This window comes from Parambassis ranga, chromosome 19, assembly GCF_900634625.1.
Source record: "Parambassis ranga chromosome 19, fParRan2.1, whole genome shotgun sequence".
In the NCBI taxonomy this organism is placed as follows: domain Eukaryota; kingdom Metazoa; phylum Chordata; class Actinopteri; family Ambassidae; genus Parambassis; species Parambassis ranga.
This window is the reverse complement of record NC_041039.1, coordinates 12,551,950-12,576,788: the sequence shown is the minus strand read 5'-3', so window position 1 is coordinate 12,576,788 and position 24,839 is coordinate 12,551,950. Positions and strand designations below refer to the sequence as shown.

At 42.2% G+C, this 24,839-nt stretch overlaps 2 protein-coding genes across 3 annotated transcripts; both read right to left on the bottom strand.

Annotated features, from left to right (window-relative positions):
* Positions 1–140: 140 nt before the first annotated feature.
* On the bottom strand, positions 141–9,492 carry myo5c (myosin VC). Its single transcript, XM_028429976.1, has 40 exons — positions 9,360–9,492; positions 8,838–8,948; positions 8,572–8,743; positions 8,340–8,484; positions 8,090–8,246; positions 7,869–8,012; positions 7,710–7,791; positions 7,519–7,626; positions 7,339–7,445; positions 6,951–7,216; positions 6,794–6,875; positions 6,566–6,706; positions 6,361–6,483; positions 6,181–6,264; positions 5,965–6,096; positions 5,772–5,869; positions 5,606–5,692; positions 5,405–5,516; positions 5,124–5,335; positions 4,875–5,040; positions 4,654–4,800; positions 4,415–4,579; positions 4,232–4,325; positions 4,089–4,152; positions 3,744–4,018; positions 3,601–3,664; positions 3,420–3,500; positions 3,146–3,326; positions 2,969–3,062; positions 2,825–2,888; positions 2,573–2,741; positions 2,416–2,500; positions 2,249–2,341; positions 2,015–2,169; positions 1,830–1,919; positions 1,324–1,474; positions 958–1,243; positions 715–889; positions 559–639; positions 141–469 (listed from the first exon to the last, which is right to left on the bottom strand). The coding sequence occupies exons 1-40, from the start codon at positions 9,384–9,386 to the stop codon at positions 317–319; spliced, it is 5,223 nt and encodes a 1,740-aa protein (XP_028285777.1). The 5' UTR covers positions 9,387–9,492; the 3' UTR covers positions 141–316.
* A 760-nt stretch (positions 9,493–10,252) lies between these two features.
* On the bottom strand, positions 10,253–24,543 carry LOC114451406 (unconventional myosin-Va-like). 2 transcript variants are annotated; one of them, XM_028429974.1, is made up of 40 exons: positions 24,388–24,543; positions 23,919–24,029; positions 23,265–23,436; positions 22,860–23,004; positions 22,594–22,750; positions 22,376–22,519; positions 22,017–22,098; positions 21,805–21,912; positions 21,605–21,711; positions 21,234–21,499; positions 21,078–21,159; positions 20,857–20,997; positions 20,602–20,727; positions 20,340–20,423; positions 19,949–20,074; positions 19,697–19,794; positions 19,515–19,601; positions 19,282–19,390; positions 18,985–19,196; positions 18,719–18,875; positions 17,920–18,159; positions 17,552–17,800; positions 17,202–17,295; positions 16,975–17,117; positions 16,304–16,417; positions 15,915–16,052; positions 15,775–15,831; positions 15,445–15,672; positions 15,291–15,358; positions 14,977–15,051; positions 14,692–14,890; positions 12,782–12,875; positions 12,559–12,702; positions 12,296–12,450; positions 12,130–12,219; positions 11,902–12,052; positions 11,534–11,816; positions 11,209–11,383; positions 11,047–11,127; positions 10,253–10,959 (listed from the first exon to the last, which is right to left on the bottom strand). In XM_028429974.1, the coding sequence occupies exons 1-40, from the start codon at positions 24,412–24,414 to the stop codon at positions 10,807–10,809; spliced, it is 5,472 nt and encodes a 1,823-aa protein (XP_028285775.1). In that variant the 5' UTR covers positions 24,415–24,543; the 3' UTR covers positions 10,253–10,806. The 2 variants fall into 2 exon arrangements, with proteins under 2 accessions (XP_028285775.1, XP_028285776.1); XM_028429975.1 differs by having other exon boundaries at positions 16,984–17,117.
* Between the last annotated feature and the right edge of the window lie 296 nt (positions 24,544–24,839).

Sequence of the window (24,839 nt, the reverse complement as noted above, 5' to 3'; positions counted from 1 at the left end):
TGGTGATGTCATTTATAATTTAAATCTAGCCACTTAATCCAGCAAAACACAATCATAAATATATATTACATTAAAACAGTCAAAAACCTGTAACCTCTTATGTTGCAGAAGCTGAAACCAATAAACTGACCATCCAAACATTTGCTAAAAATCTGATTTATTGACTCGCAATTATAATAAAATTTGTGGAAAGGAAAGATTTGTATCGTTATTTTTAAATATGAGTTGTCCATTCTCTGTTAAAAGTGTTTACATATTTAAATATTGCGGTCAGGTGCAGCCATGGATAAATTAATCATTCCTGAGGAGTGAAAGGTCAGATCCTCTGGAGGAAGTCCAGATGAAGGCTGCTTGGGACCTGCAGCAGCTCCAGAGCCTGTGAGGACGAGCAGAAAGGAAACATGACCTGGAAACGATAATCTGTGTCCAGCATCAGCTGTGTGGACCCCTCACGATCCTGCAGTAATGACTGCAACAAGGAACAGACAGGCGGATTTAGATCAATTAGACATAAAATACCATGTATTTATATTAAAATCTGAAAACAGTAAAGCGCACCTGAACTTTACGGACAAATGATGAAGACACCCTCTTCTCAAAATCATCAATGGGTGTGTATGAATTCAAAATCTTCACAATCTATAAATATAAAGGTGAGTTTGAGTTAAGCACAAATATCTGCAGCACATTATGTGTCCTTTCTTTGTGACGTACCTGGACGGGGTTGAGCTCACTGCATTTTTCAGTGATCTCTTTGGCGTCTTCATTGGTGGACTTTTTGACTTGCAGCAGCCAGGCTGCCTGAGCCAGCGGCCCCAAAGTGTCAATAGCATTAGAGCTCTGGAGTTCCTTCTCTTTCAGCCACTCTTCCAGATAGCTGATGTTACATCTGAGAAACAAGAGCAGCTGTAAAACTGAACTTTTTTGTCTTGTATTTAGATGCAAAGATCCACAGACCTGATCTGCATTCCCTTCCTGCAGGAGCACATGTCCTTGCGGAGCATGATGTTGTTGAGCGTGGTGGCACCAATGATGAAGAACAGCTGTTTGATGGCTTGTTTGACGAGGCACTGGTCCATGCCGTGGTGACTCATGGTGGAGTGGAAGAGCGTGAGCTGCTGGATGATGGAGGAGATGGTGTAGGTCTCGGAGTCCTCATAGATGCTGTTAGAGCGCTTCCTGAAGCCTGTAGGCTTCATGCTGGAGATCCCCTGTAAGCTCTCGTGTTCCAACATACCAGGTACTGATGGAGATAACAAAGAAGAACATTTCATTGTGTTTAGTTACAAAAGCACCTGCATGTGATGATGGTGCTGAAAATACCAATAGCAGGAGTGAGACTCTTTTCCATGACTGTGATGAACTGATGGTAGATGTGGATGGCCAGATCGCTGAGAATCTGTCTGTGTTCAGACAAATCAAAATTCTGGAGGCAGTTCTTTTTCTGGCGAGCGGTGCTTTGTTTCAGGAACTCCTTTGGTGAACAACAAGAAAATAATAATAAGCCAATAATAAATATTACAACACATTTCAGCTTCTGTGTTTAAGACAGATCAAAATGCAACCACGTACAGTAAATACTCAAATATTTCAAACCCTGTCCCAGCGTTGATGCTATTTTTATTTACATTATAAACCATCTTTGACTTAAACACTTGTATTGAACTCAATGGCACAGAAAACTATTACTGCTATTTTTTCCAATAAGTGGCGATCCCATGATTTTGTTTCCTGTTATACTTTTACATACAGTTCGTCTTTGTACCACTTACACTAAGTGTATTCTGTCATCTGTTTTGTTAACTTAAAATACATGTGTGTAAACGTACTTCCTCTCCGCTGTACTGCTTGAGACAGTTGAGCAGCTGGTAGGTGTTTGAGAGCCAGAAGGACAACAGGTCCAAATCTTTGTGGTGACTCTGAAACAGAGACATGTCTCAGATACCAGAATGAACTGAACGGCCTTAATAAAATGATCTGTGGAGTTTGATATAGGATGGAGCGGTAACCTCACCATGACCACCTTTTTGACAGCATTAATGATTGCATTCATTAGAGACTTGAGTTTAGCTTCGTCATTCAGGTAGTCAGCATGGCGGACACACATGAAGAGGATGTACGCAGGCAGTGAGGGGAGCATGTTGACCGCCACACCTTTGGGCTTCAGGTCTGTGGACACAGTGAGACATACTGGTGTTATCATTATATGTGTGAATGTGTGAAATGGATTCAGACAGAGGCAGAGCACCTATAATGATGTTTTGAATGAGCCGGGCTTCATCCTCTCTCTTGTACTCCAACATGCCGAGGTAATCTTTAGGAATGGCGGATGTTTGCTTTGCTGTGAGACAAACAACAGAGAATATGCTGAAAGAATATCTATTGTATTGAATATTGTAGAATCTGTGATGCTACCTTTCTGTGCTGTTTCAAGGCTCTTTATCTGACTCTGGAGTTTCTTTATTAATCTGTCTCTCTGGTCAAGCAGCTCTTCAAAGTCCTGGGGGAAAAAAAGGAGTCTGTCATTTTCTTTCTGATTCTGTCATTTTCTACCCTTCACATGCACACCCACCATGTTTTCTGCAGTTAATTGTGAAGTCTCCTGTCTCAGATTCCTTTTGATCTCATTGTCCATCATCTGCTGCCTCTTCAAGTGTTCATTCTCCTCTTCTAGCTCCTCTATTCTGCCTTGAAGATCCCTCTTCACCTCCTCCAGCTCTTCAGCTTTCTCCTCAAAGTGTCTAAAGAGTATGAAAATATCAAAACTGAAATCAGACATGACCTTCAATCAAAAGACAGACTGCATAATAGTGGAGTAATGAACCTGCGTTGTGAGCTCTCCTCTGTCAACTTGCTGTGTAGAATGTCAGTGTTCTCCTTGTGTTTTTCTTTAGTGAACAAAAATCAACAAAAGATCAGATGAAAGTGAAAAAGAGCTTTATAAAGAAAAAAACACACTCAGACCTACCTGTAAACTCTCTGTCCTGCTGCTCTACAAGGCCCTCGAGCTCCTGCTTTTGTCTCTGCAGCTCTGAAACCTGCAGCTTGAGCTCTGGTATGACCTGTGCATCACATTAAAGCAAAGACTACAGATGTGTTCTCACCTCATCTATCCCAGCGTTAAAAATGAAATGAGGTTACATACTGCGTTCTCGCTGCTGAGCCGGGACACTTCTTGGCGTATATTTTCGTTGACATTGCTTTTCTCCTGGAACAGGTTCTGCAGCTTGCTGTTCTCATTTTGAAGGTGGTCCACTTTCAATTTCAGGCCCTCCATGTGAGTCTCATAGCCTTCCCTCTGCTCCCTGTGATGGTTTTCCACAATCCTGTCAACAAGTAATGTTAAACAGGGCTAGTGTAACCCATGTGTACTCAGCTGATACGCAGTGATTGGACTGACTGGTGGTAAAAATATAGACCTGGTGGCTTTCTGCAGGCCTTCAAAAGCTGCCAGCATATCTTCAGCTTCATCGATCTTCTCAGAGTCATCTGTAGTCAGACTTCAGAAAAACAATGTGAACCACCACAACATGTTTTACACAAAAGAAGAATTGACAATGCTGACTATACAGCCACATAAAACGTGGCATTGTTAATCACCCCAAAAGAAGCTCCTCTTCAACAAAACCACCAAGAAGTTGTCTCACAATCCCGTTCATTTTAGCTGCAAACAAACAATAAGGGATCATCAGCTATTTGAGTTTAAGGAGATCCTTTGAATAACGGAGAGTAAGACTCTGCACCTTTTGCTTGTTCTGACTGCTGCTTCATCTTCCGGTCCAAGTTACTCTTCTGATTTTGCAGGTTGTTCAGATCTCTGCGGAGCTCGGGGATGACTTTGACGTGCTTGGTGAGCTGGATGACCTGTTCCTGCAGGTCTGAGTTCACCTGCACCACATCCTCCATCTTTCTCTGCAGAACGACTTTCTCCTCCTTCAGTCTCTTTATCTCCTCTTTCAGACTTTCCACCTTGGTCTCATGATCCTGTCTCTGGATCTCAATGTTGTTCTCAGCGATCCTGCCAAGAAACAGCTCTTCAGTGCCAAATATTTGTTTATGATGATAAATGGAACATTTTTTAAACTTACTTTCTGAGCCTTGCTTCAGTTTCTTTCTCATCTAAAAGACTCCTTTTTACTTGATCAAAGTTTTCTGTATGATTGTAAAATCGATAATAAATAAGGCACACATTTACACATATACAGTCAATGCAGTATAGAAATCTTATTACCTTTGGCCTCTTTGGTGGAAGCTTCAAACATTTGCTCCAAGCTCTCTTTTTCAATGTTTAGTGCCTCCATCCCTGCTTTGAGCTGTGTAATTGTCTGAAGTGAGAATAACATTACTTTTAATGGAGCTCAAACAGGTTTAATGGCAAACAAAAAGCTGCACAAGCATTCATTTCAAGACTAACCAGGCTAGCATCTTCCTTTGCTTTCCTCTCTCTTGCCTCCAAAGACGCCTTCTGGTTGGTGGATTTTTCCAGCTGCTCCTCCAAACCGTGAAGCTTGTCCACAGTTTGAGAATGTGAGTTAGCCAAGCTCGTCAGCCGTTCCATCAGACCGCGGTTCTCTTTGTTCTGTGGATTCAGGGATTCAGTTATGTTGTCGACATTAAAAACCACAGCTAAAACAGCTCAGGAAATGTTGTCACCTGCTCCTCCACCTTCTTCCTCAGCTGCTGCACCCTGTAGGAGAGCTGCACGTTGAGCACCAGCCGACGCATGATTTGAAACCGGCGTCGTGCCAGCCATGCTCTGGCATACTTCTGTAGAACCAGTGCTTTGTGCTCTTTCATCATCTGTGAGGCATCACAGGGTGTTACACATGACTACATTTAGTACTTGTATAATAAATGAACCTTCAGTTACAGACCTTCTTATACCGTCTACGGGCTATCCAGCCTCGTGTGAAGGCCTGGATGGTGATGGAGGCCACACGCACCAACTGGTAGATCTGCCTCATGCGGCAGCCTCTCCAGTGTTTCTGGACCACCACTGCTGCCCAGCCCTGTTTCAGCATCGCAGCACTCACTGTTTTTCTGCGGCAAAGCAAGTAGGTCCATTCTTAAAATATGAACTGGTACAATAAACAGAACAAGATGTGTATGTGAGTAACTCCAACCTGACTGTCCTCTTGCCACGTATGTACTGTTGGAGGATGATGACTGCCTCTCTCATAGTCCTGTAATTCCTCCTCTGGCTCCACCCGCGAACGTGTTTCTGGATGGTCACACAGGCTCCTCTGAGTCGGTCCAGACGCAGCTTCTCCAGATAAGCTACCTGACCAGCTCGAAAGAAGATCTTTGTCCGACCAAACTTGTACTGGTTGGAGTCCTGAAGATCACACAGACGTGAAGTGCACCATAATGCATATAACAGTAGGCAACATGAGACTGGGCTCACCTGAATCAGCCTGTGCAGCACGTTCTTGCAGGTTTGCTTTTTATCGCTGAGGTCTGCCTCTTGGTGAGACATTAGAATACTGTATCGGCTGTAAAACTCAATGTATGTCCACCTGCAAACAAACAGCACGAGAGTCAGTACAGCATGGATATGTGGGGAACACTGTAAGGTTAGTGATTGTGCAGCATTATGAGTACCCACCTGGATGGATAGCTCTGCGCACTGATACGAATGGTTTCAAGGACTCCACAGGCTCGCAGCTGCTGCACCACCCTCTTGGAGTCATACCTTCAAACCCAAAACACAAATGTGTGTAAGTGGTGAACAATGAGCAATTTAATTTAATCAAACCTTCATCAGCACTTACTCAAATGGGAGCTTTTCATCATTAGGCTTGATGCAGCGCACATAGTGTGGGGTGGTGGCGTTCAGTGTTTCCATCAGTAAAGAAAGGGAGCTGCGAAACTGCACTCAGCCACACATGGACAAACATACAAACTCATGTTAGTGTGTTAAGGAGCTGAGTGTGAAGCAAGCAGAGAGAGAGTCAACAGTCTAACCTTATCTCCCACAGACGTTCTCAGCTGTTTATTGGCTGGTTTCACTAAAGGCCTGGCAGGCCTCACTTTGACACCCTTACTGCTCCCAGCGTTATGCTCCTCCTCTTGGAAAAAGCTGGCCAGAAAAGGGAACTGATAAAGGTTGCAAACACAAGAAATGTGTGAAAATGAGGAAAAACAAGGCAGCACAGGACAGCTTTTACTTGTTTTGACTACCTGACTGGCTCTCATTGTGTCCACCAGCTCTTCATAGAGAGCATCACGGTTCTTCTCAAGAAACCCTCTGCACTGATATTCAACCTGTGGAGGACACAAAACACAAATTCATACTTCATAAAAGGAAGGAGTGGGAATCTTTGTGTGAAAATATGTGTAAATAAGGTCAATAAGCTCCACCTTGTCTGCAAAGTGCTCAATCAGAAACGCCTCATTTGATAACCGGGGCTTCTCAAACAGAGGGCTGGCATCAAGGTAGTTGTACAGCTTTTGCAGCCAGCTGTGATCGGTGCCTTGAGGGAACTGTGAGGCAAAAAAGACAAACGTAAAGGATGCACAGATCATCACAGATCACAACATCCAAATCATATCCAGCCAGTCTTACTAAACATTCTTCATCAAGTAAGTCAAGGATCCCCATCTTTGCTTCAATAAGATCAATGACAGGCTGGTTGTCATAGAAATCAATTAAAGTCCATGGGATGTCCTCCTTCATGTACTCCTCTTGCTCCAGCTTGAACACATGCTGAAAAAGGAGATAAAACAGAGTGAGTCACTGAGGTGTGTGTGTGTGCGTTTGTGATGTGTCTCACACTGTGATCGTGCTGCGTACCAAGTTAAACTGCTGTTGAAGTTTTTCATTCGCATAGTTGATACAAAACTGTTCGAAACTGTTGATGTCGAACGTTTCAAAACTGAGGACAACAAATAACATATCACATTAAAATGGCAACACAAAAAAATGTGAAGCAAAAAAGTGTTTGTGTTACCCATAAATGTCCAGAACCCCTATGAAGGCATGTTGCTTCCCCGGAACCTGCAGTGCTGTGTTTATCCTGTTAATAATGCAGTCAAACAGATGTGCATAGATCTGCTTCGCCAGCGCATCTCTGGCATTTACAGCTTGTTTTTTGGGCAGAGGCTTCACAACAGTTTCAGCCACCAGAACGATCCTGCGATGGCACAGCCAGCGCACCAGCTCCCCCGCGCTCACACCCAGCAACTCACAAAAGACTGCCAGGTGTGGATCACTGGACTGGAACACACACACATGATGTTATTCAATCTGGTTAATGATCTTTTAGGTGTGTAACCACTGCCAGGGGAAGTTTAATAAACTCTCCCAGCTGTTTCATGTTGCATGCACAAGTTACTCACAGAAACTGAGGATTTGTCTTCTCCTGAGTTTCTGATCTCCACATTTCCCAAATGCAGAATAGCTGCCAGAACCTTAAACACATCAGACTGGAAGTCCTCCTTCAAGCCTGCAAAAACAGGGAGCAGAGTAAAGATAACATTATAAGCAACATGCAGTTTAGCAGCTGAAGCGTCTTTTACCCAACAGCGAGAAAGTCCGGCGAGTCTCCTCCATGTCCTTCTCGTCATCTACGCCTTCGATAGTTATGTCGCCTCCCAAGCAGGTGTACTTGAACTTATCTGCGCTCACTACAGATGAAACATTATAGTGATAAGGAAATAATCCCCCAGTAAATAAGATTCAATATGAAACAGACAGTAGAAACACTCACACAGTCTGAGCTCCTTGAACTCTGGTAAGTGTGCACAGGAACATAACTGGTAGAATATGTGATAGTTTCGCTCGTTATCTGCCTGAAGAGAAAAATAAATATCATGAATCACCTATGAGAAAAATATTGAAGTAAAACTACCTTCCTCTCACACACTACCTGAAACACGACTCTGGATTTCTCTAACAGGTAGGTCCTCATGTTGGCGCCGATGATCCGGTACCTCTTATCAAAGCTGATCTCAGTGTATTTCCCAAAGCGGCTGCTGTTGTCATTCCTGGTGGTCTTTGCATTTCCTATTGCCTAAAAACAAACAAGTCACATACATATGACAATGCTGAATCATTTATATTATTTGGCAGGTTTAGTGGAGCAGCTACCTCTGTTATTGGATTGGATGCCAGGACTTTGTCTTCGACTCTAGTCTTACTTCCAGATTTGCTTACAACAGCAAAGTACCTCATAGCATAACGAGCAGACACAGTTTTCCCGGCTCCTGATTCACCACTGACGATGATGGACTGGTTCTTGTGGTTTCTAAGGACCAATAAGAGAGAAAACCTAACACCACACCACTGTATCTACAGTTTAATTTAATAAGTAATGTGACACTATGTGAAATTTTATTACCTGACCATCTGTTTGTAAGCCTCCTCTGCCACTGCAAATATATGAGGGTCCATGTCACCCATGTTCTGACCAGAGTAGGCATGAATGATCGCATCTCCATAGATAGGAAGCTGTTTATATGGATTTACAGCCACCAGAATGATACCTGAAAACGAGGAAGCAGCACAGTCTGTGTTGAAATACACCCTGTGGACAGGTACTCAAGACGATTAAAGGATTCTTTCAAGCATACCGCAGTAAGTATAAATGATTCTGGACTCCATGAATCGCACTTTAAGATTGTGCAGAACTGCAGGTTCGTGCAGGTAGCTGAGGGCAGTGAGGTCATTCTCCCCCACCAAGATGTCCGGGTTCCGGAGAGGAGGGAGCTGTGGTTTAGTCGGGTCAACCGGGTAGCTGTACTCCTGTCCAGTAAGAGGTGATATAGAACAGTCACAACAGCTCATGCTTCACAACATCATGAATCCATAAAGGTTTAATAAGTCACGTTTTACTCACAGTGCCATCTTCAACAAATAATTCTAGAGTGATATCTCCTGCATGGAAGTCCCTCTTAATCTCAGCTGACTTCCACACGTGTTCTGCGTCTGGTATCCACACTCTGTTGAACTGAGCAATAAAATACACACACACACACACACATATGTCTATGACATTACACTTTTCGGCTAAATGTACATGTACCATGTGCTAAATGTGATTTGTTTGTTTGTTTGTTTGTGTTTACTAGTTATCCAAACATAATTTTGCAATTTCAAAGATTTTGTAAAAGGAAATGTTTTTTGTTTTTAAGGATTGCTCTTAAAGAAGTCTTCACATATGTTGTGTCACTATTATATGATAACTGGTTTTGTGCATTTGAGCACAGACACTGTCACGTCCTTGTGGTTGTCTTTGTGTTTTCTTCACAATATCCGTCCAAAGTTTCCATATGTCCCATATGTCACAGTGCTCCAAACTGTGTTAAACAATCTTAACTTCACTCACCTTCCCTCATATAAGCTGAGTTTTTCCTCTTACCTCGGTGTACAGTTCCAGCAGAGCCATGATCGGACATTTTCACTGTAACCTCTCCTGTCTGTACATTTGTTTATCACCTGCTGTTTCACCAAACTGTCCAGGTTGCCAACGAGCTTCCTCCCTCACAACTATGTCAGAAGTCCAGTCATGTTGGACACGGTTACATTTTGTTTCCGGCTACAAACTTCAAAATAAAAGCGAGTTTACTAAAACTAAATCTGATGCTCTTTGATAGGAGAAGTATATAGATAGAAGTTTTACTGCACATATACTATCCCGGATGTGACGTGTGTGTGTTTAGTTTTATATTCACAATTCATTCTACTCCATTAATTAATTTTCTTTTATTCTCAGGTCTGTGATCTCCTGCTTATAAATATAAGCTTACTTTACTTCTTATGTTTTTATAATTTATTATAATTATTAATATTTAGAAGTTTATCAAATACAATGCTGTGCAAACATTTGCTCTTCATTCTTTCATGTCTACGGCTATGCCATCATTGTTGACGCAATAAAGAGGCCGCTTTTATTTTGAAACACCCATCAGTCACATCCCAGGTGTGTCCCGGCTCCTCCTGTGCAGCTTGCTGTTCACCTGCTGCGGACTTTGCCTGGGTGACTCCGCCTCTCCCGTCTTGTGACAGCGGCTTGACGGAGTGGGTGTGTTGGTTTGATCAAGGATTCTCGCAACAAAAGAAACCGGATACGAATTTTCGGCCACCAGACCATATGTTACAGCCCCTGCTTTATACCTTAAATAAGTTACACAAAAATGACAAATACTCATTTTTAATATTAGTATCATTTGGTGAGTTCAGCTGAAAGACTAGACAAGAAAATACCTTAACACAACTAAGCCTGTGGGCATGAGGAGTTTAAAAGCAGCAGGTTAATGTTTTAAGAATGTTTAGACCTTTTTATATATGTATCATAACACAGACTTAATTCTAGCTACCACTGTTTCATGTATGGTTTTCCCGTGCTAGTGCTAAGGCAGTAACCCTGCATTAAGTGTAACTGTCTGACTGGAAAGCCAGCTCTTAATATGACTGAACAACATTAAATAGTTATATAATTTTCTGTTCCCTCACCTTGTCCTGACATAAATGCCACAATACCAGATTAATAGCTGCTTAAATATAAAGTTACAGAAATAAAACAGTGTGCTGACTTGCATGCTAAGACATTTTTAACATTTAAACTTTTAGCACATTCATGTTTTAACAATTATTTTTAGAAATGTAGCTTTCTCATTACTTGTTTTAAAAATATCCTACCTATAATACAAACATCAGCACACAGATGGCCTTTTGCATGATTTTTGGAGTCCTGCAGAGGAAGCTAATCACAGAACAAACTCCAGTGAACAACAGCCTTTGGTGTTTCTTTTACTTTTGCTAAACAGATTTTAGTGAATAAGAAACAGGAGTCAGAGGTCACTGGTCTAGATGCGGGTAAGGAAGCCCAGATTGAGGCTGGCTGGGATCTGAATGGTCTCCAGAGCCACAGATGAGGGTGTGAAGGGGAGTGTGACAGAGAAGATTTTCTTGGCATCCATCATCAAAGTGGGTGGCTCAACTCTGTCTTTCAAAAAGTTCTAGAACAAGAAAGAGATGCAGAAAAGATGCCAATAGTGTCACTAACGATGAGACTGATAATAAGCACTCACTCAAACTTGACTTACTTTAATAAATGTGATAAAATCCGTTGACACCCGTTCTTCAAACTCGATCGCTGGGGTGTACAAGGTCAATATTTTAACAATCTGCAAAGGAAAAACAAAACGATGATCAGAGCATTACCAAATTCCACAGATACAGAAAGCTGAGTTTTTACTAATGATAACCTGTGCTGTGGTGAGGGCAGTACACAAGTTGCAAATAGTTTGAGCATCTGCTTCTGTCTTTTTCTTGATCTGTAGGAGCTGCGCGGCCTGAATGAGCGGCTCCAGAGTGTCCTTAACGCCGCAGTCTGCGAGTCCTCTCTCTGTCAGCCACTCCTCCAACTGCCAAACATTGTACCTGAAGCCAAACAAGCAGTGGATTCAACCATCTACTACTAGGAAGGATGTGCATTTAATACAGCATGCTGTTCAGGCTTATTAGTGCTGAAAGAGATATCAGGGAAGCTTACATTAAGCAGAGACAAACGTCATGTGTTCAGTGCTGTACCTGATCTGCAGGCCTTTACTCCAGGAGCACATGTCCTTACGCAGCAGCAGGTGGTTGAGTGTGACCGCGCAGATGATGTAAAACTGTTGCCTGACCACCTGTTTAATGAGGTCTGGGTCCAACCCATGCTGACTCATGGTGGCATGGTAGAGGCCAAGGCGCTGTAGGAGGACCTCTACTGTAGCAGCCTCGTCCTCTGGGAAACTGATACTTTTCCTCCTCTGGCCTGTCGGTTTGGAACCTAACACACCTTGTATCGTCTCGTGCTCCAACATGCTTGCAACTACACATTACATTACAACATCAGAACACATGACATAACCTTACCAATACTTGTATTTATGTACAGTGAAATGAAGGCTCCTAACCTATCAGGGACTGCAGGACTTGCTCCATGCATTTGATGAGTTGACGGTAAATTTGAATGGCCAGATCACCCAAAACCTGCTGGTACTCTGACAGCTCAAAATTGGTCAAGCAGTGCTCGTTCTGCTTAGCAGTGTTGTGCTTCACACTGACCTACAGTAGACAACATCCAGAGGTAATTAAGAGACACATTCAATTGTAAATGTAACACAAAAATCTGTAAAGCTTACCTCATCTCCACTGTACTGCTTCAGGCAGTGCATTAAGCGGCAGGTGTTGGCCAGCCAGAAAGACACCACTTCAAAATCCTCTCCTCTCCTCTGTAGAAGCAGAGTGGACATGAATTCAAAATGAATGCTTCAGTCCCTTTATATAGATCAAAGCAGTATACTGCACCTTTATGACCCCTTTGATGCTGCTGATGGTGGAATTGAGCAGAGAGCTGACTCCCTGATCATCATTCACACTGTCTGCATATCGTAGGCACATGAAGATGATATAGGCTGGAAGCCCTGGAGTGAAGCTGACTGCTACACCACGAGGTTTCAGGTCTGGAAAGATTACACAGCAAAATACTCTAATACTGTATCCTTTATTTGCGCAAAAATATTTTCATTAACTGTTAAAAAAAAAAACCTATTTACTTGAATAATACACACCTATTACCAGATTCTTCAGCAAACGGCTCTCATCACCATCCATGAACTTCAACATGCCCTGGTACTCTTTTTCCTTGCGGGTGATATTCACCACTCTGCCTGGAGAATTCATCACAGAGGTGCTTTTCCTTCGCTGAGTGCTCGCTAAACGCAGACGTGACACCATATGAGCAATGATAGCATATGTATATTTGTGTGCACACAGTCAATTTGATGTAATTACCTTCAAACTCTTCAACTTTTTTAATGTAAAATTTAAGTTGTTTTTTCAACTTCCGTATGTTTTTTTCTTGTTTTTCCCGCTGCTCCATGTGTTCCTAAAATATGTAAGCAAACTGGATTAATGTCTGGGCAAATGGATAGATATACACTCAACAAAAATATAAACGCAACACTTTTGTTTTTGCTCCCATGTTTCATGAGATGGACTTGAAGATCTAAACTTCATTCCAGATACACAATATTACCATTCCTCTCAAACATTGTTCACAAATCTGTCTAAATGTGTGATAGTGAGCACTTCTGCTTTGCTGAGATAATCCATCCCACCTCACAGGTGTGCCACATCAAGATGCTGATCTGACATCATGATTAGTGCACAGGTGTACCTTAAACTGCCCACAATAAAAGGCCACCCTGAAATGTGCATTTTGTTTCTGCTTTATTGGCGGTCTGGGGACTCAGAACCAGTCAGTATCTGGTGTGACCACCATTTGCCTCATGCAGTGCAACACATCTTCTTCGCATAGAGTTTATCAGATTGTGTATTGTGGCCTGTGGAATGTTGGTCCACTCCTCTTCAATGGCTGTGCGAAGTTGCTGGATATTAGTGGGAACTGGTGCACGCTGTCGTATACGCCGGTCAAGCACATCCCAAACATGTTCAATGGGTGACATGTCCGGTGAGTATGCTGGCCATGCAAGAACTGGGACATTTTCAGCTTCCAAGAATTGTGTACAGATCCTTGCAACATGGGGCCGTGCATTATCTTGCTGAAACATGAGGTGATGTTCATGGATGTATGGCACAACAATGGGCCTCAGGATCTCATCACGGTATCTCTGTGCATTCAAAATGCCATCAATAAAATGCACCTGTGTTCTTCGTCCATAACAGATGCCTGCCCATACCATGACCCCACCACCACCATGGGCCACTCGATCCACAACATTGACATCAGCAAAGCGCTCACCCACACGACGCCACACACGCTGTCTGCCATCTGCCCTGAACAATGTAAACCGAGATTCATCCGTGAAGAGAACACCTCTCCAACGTGCTAGACGCCATCGAATGTGAGCATTTGCCCACTCAAGTCTGTTACGGCGACGATCTGGAGTCAGGTTAAGACCCCGATGAGGACGACGAGCATGCAGTTGAGCTTCCCTGAGACGGTTTCTGACAGTTTGTGCAGAAATTGTTTGGTTATGCAAACCAATTGTTTCAGCAGCTGTCTGAGTGGCTGGTCTCAGACGATCTCGGAGGTGAACCTGCTGGATGTGGAGGTCCTGGGCTGGTGTGGTTACTCGTGGTCTGCGGTTGTGAGGCCGGTTGGATGTACTGCCATATTCTCTGAAACGCCTTTGGAGACGGCTTATGGTGGAGAAATGAACATTCAATGCACGAGCAACAGATCTGGTTGACATTCCTGCTGTCAGCATGCCAATTGCACGCTCCCTCAATGCTTGTGGCATCTGTGGCATTTTGCTGTGAGACAAAACTGCACATTTCAGGGTGGCCTTTTATTGTGGGCAGTTTGAGGTACACCTGTGCACTAATCATGATGTCAGATCAGCATCTTGATGTGGCACACCTGTGAGGTGGGATGGATTATCTCAGCAAAGCAGAAGTGCTCACTATCACACATTTAGACAGATTTGTGAACAATGTTTGAGAGGAATGGTAATATTGTGTATCTGGAATGAAGTTTAGATCTTCAAGTCCATCTCATGAAACATGGGAGCAAAAACAAAAGTGTTGCGTTTATATTTTTGTTGAGTGTAAATGTGAAATCAGGAACATCTAAAAACATGATACACAGTGAGGAAAACTCCAGCAGAACTCCATACTATACTCCATAAAAATAATTATGTAGTAGTTTAAGGTTCAGACAAACAAGTGAGCAGACCCACCAGGTTCTCGTTGGCGAGTCGTGTGATCTCATGCTTCAGGCCCAGCTCAATGCGGGCATTAGCAGGCAAGACGAGGCTCTGAGCCAACAGCTTCTGCTGTTGCTCTTTTTCAGCCTTCAGCTTGTTCAGTTCCTCAACCAGCTTCCTGTACCTATCATTGTGAACACGTTCCTGCTCTTGCATCTGGCACTCCAGCAGCCTGGATGATGGACAGACACCCCTCAGCTACATAAATTTAGCATAAAGGTATTTAAATAAACTGAATACAGAACATTGCTTCATTACCTGTTGGTCTCTTTCAAGCCTTCATAAGCCAGCCACAGCTCCCCATCTTCGTTCAGTGTATGGAGGTCAGAGGATCTGAGGGGAAGGAGGAAAAAGAGCATCACACAGAAGAACAATGTAAAGTGGCAAATACAAATAAATGTAATACTTGTTTAACTTATGAAAGTGGTTTATGGTTTTACATTTTTAGTACTATTGCAGTAAGCAATACAACCACAACAATTAATATTATTATTATTACATGAAATGGCATCCATACCAGCAGATGAAAAATTAGTTAGTAGATAATTAGTAATTCAAAAAAGCGGTCTTACCTCCCTGCATCTTGAAATGTGGGCATTTCACTGAGGTCTAATTTCACACTTTCTCCCAGTACAGAGTCCTGGAGGTCAGTTTATGGACGTTCAATTTCCTGTTAATATGTTTGATTTATATCTATATGGTACAGTAACAAATGTCTGTTCTCACCCTATGTTTAAGAGCCTCTTGGCGGACCATATGTGATCGGAGGAGGAGCACTTCCTCCTTACGCATCTCCAGCTCCTCATTGGAAGAATCGAGCTGTTCCAGCAGGATGTTGTAAGACAGAGAGCCAGGAGCAGGGGGCGCTACAGCACTGTTCTCATTGGTCAGAGACTTTCGCAGCTGGCTTAGGTCCTGCTTCAGTTTCTTATTCTCAGATTCCAGTTCATGTCGCTGCATTAAGTGATTAGGAGAAATCAAACATCCACAAAGACAAAGATGTGTCAGTGACTTCTTGGTGGACATGTTGTTTTCAGGATGTGCACTTAGTCATACCTTCAGTTTTTCCAAGTCCAGTTCTGCTGTCCCAACAGTTCTCTGCTCCTCTACCTCCTTTTTCAGAAAACAAACGTATGCACAAGTAAGCAGCCAGGATGAGAACTAAAAAAATTATTGAATTATGAATGACTTCATACTTTTGCCTTTTCTATTTGTGCTTCTTCTCTTTTATCCAGCTGCTGCCACAGTGACTGTTTCTCCTGCTCCAGTTCCTTCACTCTCCTCTGGAGCTTCAGAAGGATTGGCAGGTCCACTGTTGTAGTCTGGATCTCATCCTAATAAAACACAGCAGGCACTGGTTGATGAATTTCTACAAAAACTACCTAGAATGCTGCACTAATGGGATTACAATGCAGACAAAGACAGAAAATACTGCTCCCACAGCCGAGCCGAGGAAGGACTAGATTCATTCGTTTAGCGTTAGAATAAAATGTGTGAAAATGTTCGCTGTTCCTGTGAAAACAGAAAATACAAATGTTTCACAGGCCCCTTTAAGCCATCAGCAAATTAATATTTCCTACTTTACCTCTGTTTTTATAGAGCTGTCTTCATCCTCAGTGGAGCCTAAGCTCTGACTGAACTCCGACGAGTTGCTGCTGTAGTTTGAGTCTGTCCTCCTGTGGCCAGGTTTGCTCGAACTCTGTTTACGAGTAAAAAACAAAAGCTTCTTGAGAGATGAACTAAATCAAGTCTAAACCTAATCTATCCAGGAACATCTGTGAGGCTGGGGACACACTACACAACTTCCCAGTCTTAACAGATTTGGAAAAGACAAGGAGGACACACCAACAGACTGGCTTTAGCAGATTTTGTATGATAATGGAGGTCACACACTGCTCCTGACTGCTCCTGACAGCTAAAGGGTTTCTTAAACTAACTGAAACCAACTCTTAACTGATAGAGCAAACTCTTGCCATTGCTAGAGTTTGCTGTGCAGCTATCTGACGTCAAAAAAAAACGTCAGGAAGAAAAAACAGGCATGTATTAAGTAGTCAATTATTGTTTTGATATTCCTGCTACTTCCCATCATCTTCTGACACTAGTTCTCGTGTCCCACTCTTCTTTTCATTGGAAGTTGACAACATGTGTTTGCAGTCAGCCAGCAAGTGCTTGTGGATCTGTAAATTCTTATGTTGTTTAAAACAACTAATGTTTTGCTATTTGAACATAAACTAAAGGCAGATTTAGGTTCCTCACGATGCTGACACTCATTTCTTCTTTCAGGTCTCTGTGCTGCTCCTCCAGATGAAGGTGTTCGCTCAGCAGACTTTGGTAACGAGAACGCTCTTCAGCCAAGTCCTTCTCCAGCTGTTTGGTGTTCTCAACATTGGTATTAACATCTTTAATAGAAACAGATTCAGTTATTTTTGTATTTCCCAGATACTGCAGGTATTTTTGTAACTTCTATATACTGTAGGTATTACCTGTCAGCTGTTGGGCTTGTTCAAGGAGTTGTTTGTTCAGTTCATCTATGTTGTTATTCATCATGTTGTTCTTCATATTCAGCTCATCTACCACCTGATTGTGAGAGGGGGCACAATCATGGGTTATTATTCAGATTGATTATAGATGTTTAGGACACAACTTAAAGGTTGTTAAATATATACCGATTATTTCGATTATACAGTTCATTACATGAATGCTATATGTGCCACACTTTTTCTGAAAATGATGGGTATGCAAACACAATGTTCTATACAACACAAGATCCCATGTCACTAACCTAGCACAACCCAGAGTTGTGCAAATTTAAATGGCTATGGAATAGACCTACCTGTTGTGTCTGCTCCTTGTAAACCTTTGTCTGCTCTTCCAGGTCTTCTTTCTCTCTGCGGGTGTTCTCCAACTCTTGTTGAAGGAAGGAGAGCTGCTCCAGTAGCGAGGGAAGTTTGTCTGCCTTGGCTTGGGCCTCCTGCTCTGATCTTTGTAGGTTTTCTATCTCTGTGGTCTGTCTCTCTTTCGCCATAGTCTGGGTCTTCTCCACAAAATTCAGCCTCTCAGTGAGCTCTCTGTTTTCTTTGTGCTGCAGGGAGAAAACACAAACACATGCTGTGCATGTGATATGACAACTTCCTATGACCCGATGACTCTCCAAAAGAACAGCAAACAACTCACCACATACAAAACTTGCACAATACTCACCTGCTCATTTATCTTATGTTGCAACTGCAATATCTTGTTCTCCATGCCAACGTTGAGTTTCTTAAAGTGCTCCACAGAGCGCGCCTCCACTTTGAGCTTCTTCAGGTCCATCTTGGCCCTCATGCGACGTACACAACTCTGCAGCAGGACGATGGCTGCCAAAGTGTGTCTGTAATGCCGCTTGTTCAGCCAGCCTCTCACCCACCTCTGAATAACCACTGCCTTTTTATCGTACATTAGCTGTAAATGCAGAGACATGTTTATAATCCCAAGTTTGACTTTTCTGAGTATTAAATACTGAAATCAAAATAAAGGGGACAGGAGAGTTCATTATTTTCCTACTAGTGTGTGTCTCAGATTTACACACCTGAAGCCAGGCCATTTCATATTTCAAACATAATAAATGTAAACCAGATTATTTCTCATTGTGACTTAAAACGTTGTGACCTTACACAGATTGATCCTGTGACAATGATGCATATAACAGCCTGGGATTCCCTGTATTAGTTTTTATCATCACCAGCAACATCACTACCATAAAATGGGACCTCTGCAGTTCCTTAAGGGCAAGATATTTTTTCACATTATTTTCAATACACACAAATGTGTGTGTTATGTATTGTGTGTATTTTCATCGTATCTAATGAACCCATTTGTGGATATGGTCAAATTTTAAAAACTTTTTGTTGTCTTTGTAGGAACTCATTTAAACCATATATAATGCCTATAAAAGGAGATCTTTCTCTAGAATTATAATTTCATTTCTAAAGGCCAATTTGGAATTAAGCAATGACATCACCTTATAGTACTGCTGTCTAGCCATGTATGCCCTCCAGAAGCACTGAACAGTGATGGCTGCAGCTCGCTGCTGCTGGTAGCGCCTCCTTCTCACCCACATTCGCACATTCCGCTGGATGACAACAGCTGCTCTGGTTCGCAACAAGAATGCAAAATAGCTGAAAAAACAAACACAAAAGCGGGAAAACACAATTATAATGTGAAGAATAAAAAATATAAAATTTGCTTGGGATATTTTAAGTGTGTTTTTCTTCTATCTCTCCTCACCAGCGTGCCTGGTAACCCCGTACATGCTTCTGAATGGTGATGACAGATTCCCTCATCCTCAGATACTTTTTGCGGGCCAGCCAGCAGCGGATAGTCTTCTGGATGCAGACACAGGCCATTCGCAGTTTGTCCGATCTCAGCTTCTCCAAATAAGCCACCTGACCAGCCCTGAAGAAGATCTTGTTTTTACCAAACTGGAATTTCTCCTGGTCCTATGAATAAAGTACAAAATAGAAAATGTGACCTATAGCAGTGTGTTCACATTATGGGAATGTTTCTACACAAATTCAAACATACCTTGATAAGTTTTTCAAGGAGAGTTTTGCAGGTTTGTTTTCTATCAGGAAGAACATCCTTATGCTTCATGAGCACCCTGTAACGGCTGAAGAATTCCTGATATGTCCATCTGCAAGTGTAAGCCATGATAATAATAATGAATTAGAGATAAGAAGTATAAATAACTTCTACAGACTTTAAGCATATACTTGTGTGCACAACTGATTATGGTCTTACACTGTACCAGATCTTACCTAGAGGGGAAGCCTGCTGCAGAGATCCGGATTGTTTCGAGGACACCACAGGCTCTGAGCTGCTGCACAGCCCTCACAGGGTCCAAGCTTAGTATAAGAAAATAATAAAAAAAAAACAATTGTCCAAAAAAATGACTTTTGTAACCTTTTATTATCTGAAGCTTGTATTTGTATGTCCTCACGTGAATGGAGCTTTATGGTCATTTGGTTTGATGCAGCGTACGTAGTGAGGAGTTGTTGCATTCAGTGTGTCCATCAGCAAATGCAGAGACTGTCGAAACTAAATCAAAACGCAACTTTTAATCACCACAGTCTTACTAAGACTGACGATTACACAATGAACTTACATCAATGAATCCACAACAATGAGAGCCACAATTCCGACGCAAAAACTCACCACCAAATATCATGTTTATTCCTCATAATGCTCTCACCTGCGTTCCAACAGTCTTCTTATTTTCCCTTTGACTCGGTCCAGCCCTTCCAATGACACTCGTAGATTTACTAGCAGAAATCGCTGCCTTCTCGTCATCCTCAAACAGCTTCAGCATCAATTCAAACTGAGAATTTTCAAACAAGAGTTCTCACTGAACAGCAGAGGGCAGTGTTTTTAATCTAAAATTAAAAACTGGCTGCATTTCCACCAATAGTTCTGCCTGAACAATTCCAGGGTGTGTGCCTGCAGACTTGCAACACATCAAATTACTTAACAGTTATTTGCTCCGTTACTGAAAACATTTCTTACTCTGAATGTCCACAGAGAATCACAGAATGGAGCACACGGCTGAGGATAAATGTGATGAAAACAGAAAAACATCCTTTTACCTTGGTCTTTTTCAGCACATTTATTTGCTCCTCATTCACTGTGTCCTTATTTTTCTCCAGGAAGCCCTCACACTGGTACTCCACCTAGACACAAAGGACCAGGTCGCTACTCATATATTTGTGGTGGAAGTGTGGAATTCTTACCTTGGATACAAGTAATTACAATTTCACAATTTGTTAGCAAACCTTACACAGCCCTCTATGTTTGTGAAGTGTGCAAACCACAACCATCTGTGCATGAGCCACACATCTGTGTTTTTACCTTGTCAGCAAAGTGGTGGATGATGAAAGCTCTATTTGATAACCTGGGTTTATCAAAGTGAGCACTCTGCTTCAGGAGAGTGTTGTACAGTTTCTGGGCCCATGTGTCGTCAGAGCCTTTGGGCATCTATGGAAACAGGAAGGGCTGACACATTACTTAGTCATGGCATTACTCATAACCTCCGAACACAGTGTGGTGCAGGTTTCAGAAAGTAGTTGAAAAGACTTTCAGTGTGGAATGAATAAAAACTTTTACCTTGCACTCTTCATCTAGCAGGTCCAGGATGCCCAGCTTGGCCTCAATGAGATTAATGCATGGCTGGTTGTCATAGAAGTCAATCAATGTCCAGGAAATCTCCTCTTTCATGTACTCCTCTTGCTCCAGTTTAAAGACATGCTGAAAAGAGGGGGAGCCAAAATGATTTACCAGTACTGCGCATTTGAGCAAATGCGAAAAAATGAGCAGGAGACCCTCACCAGGTTGAACTGCTGTTGAAGCTTCTCATTAGCATAATTGATACAAAACTGTTCAAAGCTGTTGACATCAAATGTTTCAAACCTACAAAAAAGTGTGTTAAAATTTAAACAGATAAATGGAAGAATTTTCACCCCAAAATAACACATAGTCCGTACCCATAAATGTCCAGCACACCAATGAATGAGTGCTGCTTCATCGTAGATTTTAGAGCACTGTTAATCCTGATCACAATCCAGCTGAAGAGTCTGGCATAAATGTGTTTGGCAAGGGCATCTCGGCCATAGACAGCGTTCATTTTGGAAACCGTTTTGACAAAGGTTTCAGTGGTTGTCTTGAGTTTCCTGTGACACAACCAATGGGCCATTTCTTCGCAAGGCACTCCCATCAGCTCACAAAATACCATCAGGTGAACATTATCTGGCTGGAAATATATTAACAATTATTATCTTATCTGAGTAAAGACAGAAACATCTTTAATACAACACTGGCACAAACAAATATACATAAATAAAACTACTGTATTTACCGAGATGCTGCACCTGTCTGCTGACTGCTCTTTTACCTCCACATTGCTAAGATGGAGAAGAGCTGACAGAATTTGGTAAATTTCCATTTGATCACATTCACCAATTCCTACAACAGAAACAAAACAATGGTGCAATAAATTACATTCTCTCATGTCAGACACTCCAAAAACAAACGCAATATTTTACATTTAAACCTCACCTAATAGTGAGAAGGCCCTCCTGGTACTGTACATCTCCTTAGCATCATCCACTCCATCTATGACTGGACTCTGACCCTGGCTGGTGCAGTGGAAGTCATCTGCACATCCTACAAACATGGATCAACCTTTTAGAACTGCTACAGTAATCATTCATTTTAAATTTTTGTATATCTTGCCAAAAAAGAAAGCTAATATTTCAAGACTTTCATACCTAACTTGAAGGCTTTGAACTCAGGTAAATGAGAGGAGGCACACAGCTGATAGAATATATGATAGTTCCTTTCGCCATGGGCCTAAAAGTAGGACAAACAGACAACAACGATTACTGTAAGCAGTACACTTGTATCCACGTATACAAATCTGCCATTTTTGTTTTAAAAATAGCCGACAGTTGCAATCTGTCCAAGTCAAAAAGCCAGACTGGCATGTTAAATATGTGTCCGGGTGGTGTAAATCAATTAGAAGTGAGGAGAAACACATCAGACTGAAAGATAAGAAGATCCACATTCAGACACTGGAGGTAGTCACTAAAGGCATGCGTGTAACATCCACATTACAGATCAAATTTACCTGAAACACAACTCTAGATTTTTCCAGCAAGTAGGTTCTCATGTTAGCCCCAGTTATACAATGCCTCTTGTCAAAGCCAATCTCAATGTACTTCCCAAAGCGACTACTGTTGTCATTTCTTGTCGTCTTGGCATTTCCGAGGGCCTAAAAAAAAAAACATGTTGATGTGACCTTTTTCATTTTATAATTTTGTCTTTTTTATGCTGTGTTAATTGTACCTCCATTATGGGACTGGATGCAAGAACTTGCTCCTCAACATTGGCCTCACCAGAGGAGCAGCTGACAGTGGCAAAGTAGCGCATAGCATACTTAGCAGAGACAGTTTTCCCAGCCCCAGACTCACCACTCACTATGATGGACTGATTTATTTCATCTCTGCAAATAAAAATGCAAAAGCATGCAGGTTTTTGAGTAACCAGTGTGAAGGGAAATGAACATTTTGTCTGTCTTCAAGCATAAACTTAGTATTTTGTGGCGTTAACACCTGGCCATCTGTTTGTATGCTTCCTCTGCTACTGCAAAGATGTGAGGGTCCATATCTCCCATGTTCTGCCCACTGTAGGCATTAATGATGTCAGCTTCATAGATAGGCAGGCTCTCATAAGGATTGATGGCAACCAGGACAATTCCTAAATAAAAAATAAATAGAAAATATTCTCAGACTTGAACTTGTTGTACACTAATAAACAGGGAACCATAAATAGAGCAATTTTTGTGTATTATTTATGTCAAATGAGCACATTCATGTGCTGTGTTCCTTTAAATGCAGGCGGCAGGGCAATAAAAACCATAATGTACTGTAGATAATATGAGCGTGTACAGTGAGCAGGGCTCCAAAGTCTACAGTGACAGTGATAGCATGAGTCAAAGGAGATGGAGCATTAATTACCACAGTATGTGTAAATCAACTTGGAGTCAATGAAGCGCACTTTAAGGTTGTGCAGCACTGCTGGCTCGTGGAGGTAGCTGAGAGATGTGAGGTCATTCTCTCCAACAAGGATATTTGGGTTTCTCAGTGGTGGGAGGTTGTTCCTCCGGGGGTCTATTTTGTATTCCACTTTCTGTGAAGATGAAAAACAAAAATCAGTACAGGACAGGAAGTTGCTTCACTTTAAAACGAATCTGTGAGAAAACAAATTCGACAGAAGACTTCAACACAGAAACAGTAACACCAGTTGTACTTGGGCTAAAGCTAGAGAGCAGCCACTGTACGTGGTCTGTTCATGTTCACTCAGGATAATACTTGGGCCTTATTTCCATACCTCATGTGCATGCCCAAACCTGACAGCACAGCTGCATGTAGGTGCAGTGAAAACTTTTAGAGCACCCTGTTAACAGCACTGCAACTAGACACAGAAAGTGTTGGTATTGCCTGAGAATTTATGCATTTTTATCAAACCACTGTGATGCCTTCAGGCATGTGGAAATTTATAAGATTGTGTTGCAGGTAGAAATGTGCTGTTTAGCATGGCTCTCTGACAGAACATCACACACCCAGTCCCATCGCAGTGTCTTTATCTACTGCACACTTTGACAGTCTCACCGTGCCATCCTCCAGCTGCAGATCCAGGGTCAGGTCGCCAGGAGAGTAGTCTTTGATAAGCTCTGCTGACTTCCACACTTCTGTGGCATCTGGGAGCCATACACGGGCATACTGATGGACAGACAGAGAGAAGGGTCAGAGCCATTCAACCACTGCACTAACAGCAACATACAAATACAGCAAAATATCTGTGAAGTGTGCCAATGGAAGAATGCAGGACAGCTAACTTGAAGCCAGCATTAGTCATGCATGTAATGTGGTAGATATGGAGTATTTTAAGCAACAGACAGAAAAAATAAAGTTTTGAACAACTCAATCACACTGAACTGGCAGCTGTAAAACACCTATCTCCACAGGTACGACAGTTAAATAACCAAACTATAAGTTAATTAACGCACGTTAGCTAGGTAGCTAGAGAAAACTGTTGAATAAACTGAACAGCGGCTTTAATTTAATCCACTTTACTCACCTTGCTGTAAAGTTCAGAGGCTGCCATGTCTTTGAATTTTCTCAGCGATATTTTAGACAAGTTCTCTCCCCGTACAGAAAGGGCTTATACATTTTTATTGACTCCAAGAGCAGAGAAAACTTCTCTGAGCTCCTCTCCTGGACTCGGTGCGCTCAGCCGGAGAGGACTCTCAGCTGCGCGTGCCCTAGCACGTTTTGCTCGCCTGCGTCGTGCGCGCCCCCCAGCGGCCACAGTGCGCATGCCAACTAAAACCATCTGCTGAGGAAGACTCACAATTCCATATTATAAGGAGAAAAAAAACACCACATTGCCATGAAGCATTCAGTTTACTCTAGCAAACGTATGGAGGACTATACCTAAAATTAAAGGAAAAAAACATTATATTGTAAGTGCTAACTCTAAAATGTAAACAAAGCAAACTTCCTCTGGAAAAATAACCAATCCCCCAAACC

Coding starts and splice junctions, on each gene's coding strand:
- LOC114451406 (XM_028429974.1), bottom strand. CDS start 24,414: ATGGCAGCCTCTGAACTTTACAGCAAG. Junction 24,030..24,387: donor CCTCTGAACTTTACAGCAAG/GTGAGTAAAGTG, acceptor TCTGTCCATCAG/TATGCCCGTGTATGGCTCCC. Junction 18,876..18,984: donor CGGGGTTACCAGGCACGCTG/GTGAGGAGAGAT, acceptor TTGTTTTTTCAG/CTATTTTGCATTCTTGTTGC.
- myo5c (XM_028429976.1), bottom strand. CDS start 9,386: ATGGCTCTGCTGGAACTGTACACCGAG. Junction 3,327..3,419: donor GGCCTGCAGAAAGCCACCAG/GTCTATATTTTT, acceptor ACTTGTTGACAG/GATTGTGGAAAACCATCACA. Junction 640..714: donor GTGAGCTCAACCCCGTCCAG/GTACGTCACAAA, acceptor TTATATTTATAG/ATTGTGAAGATTTTGAATTC.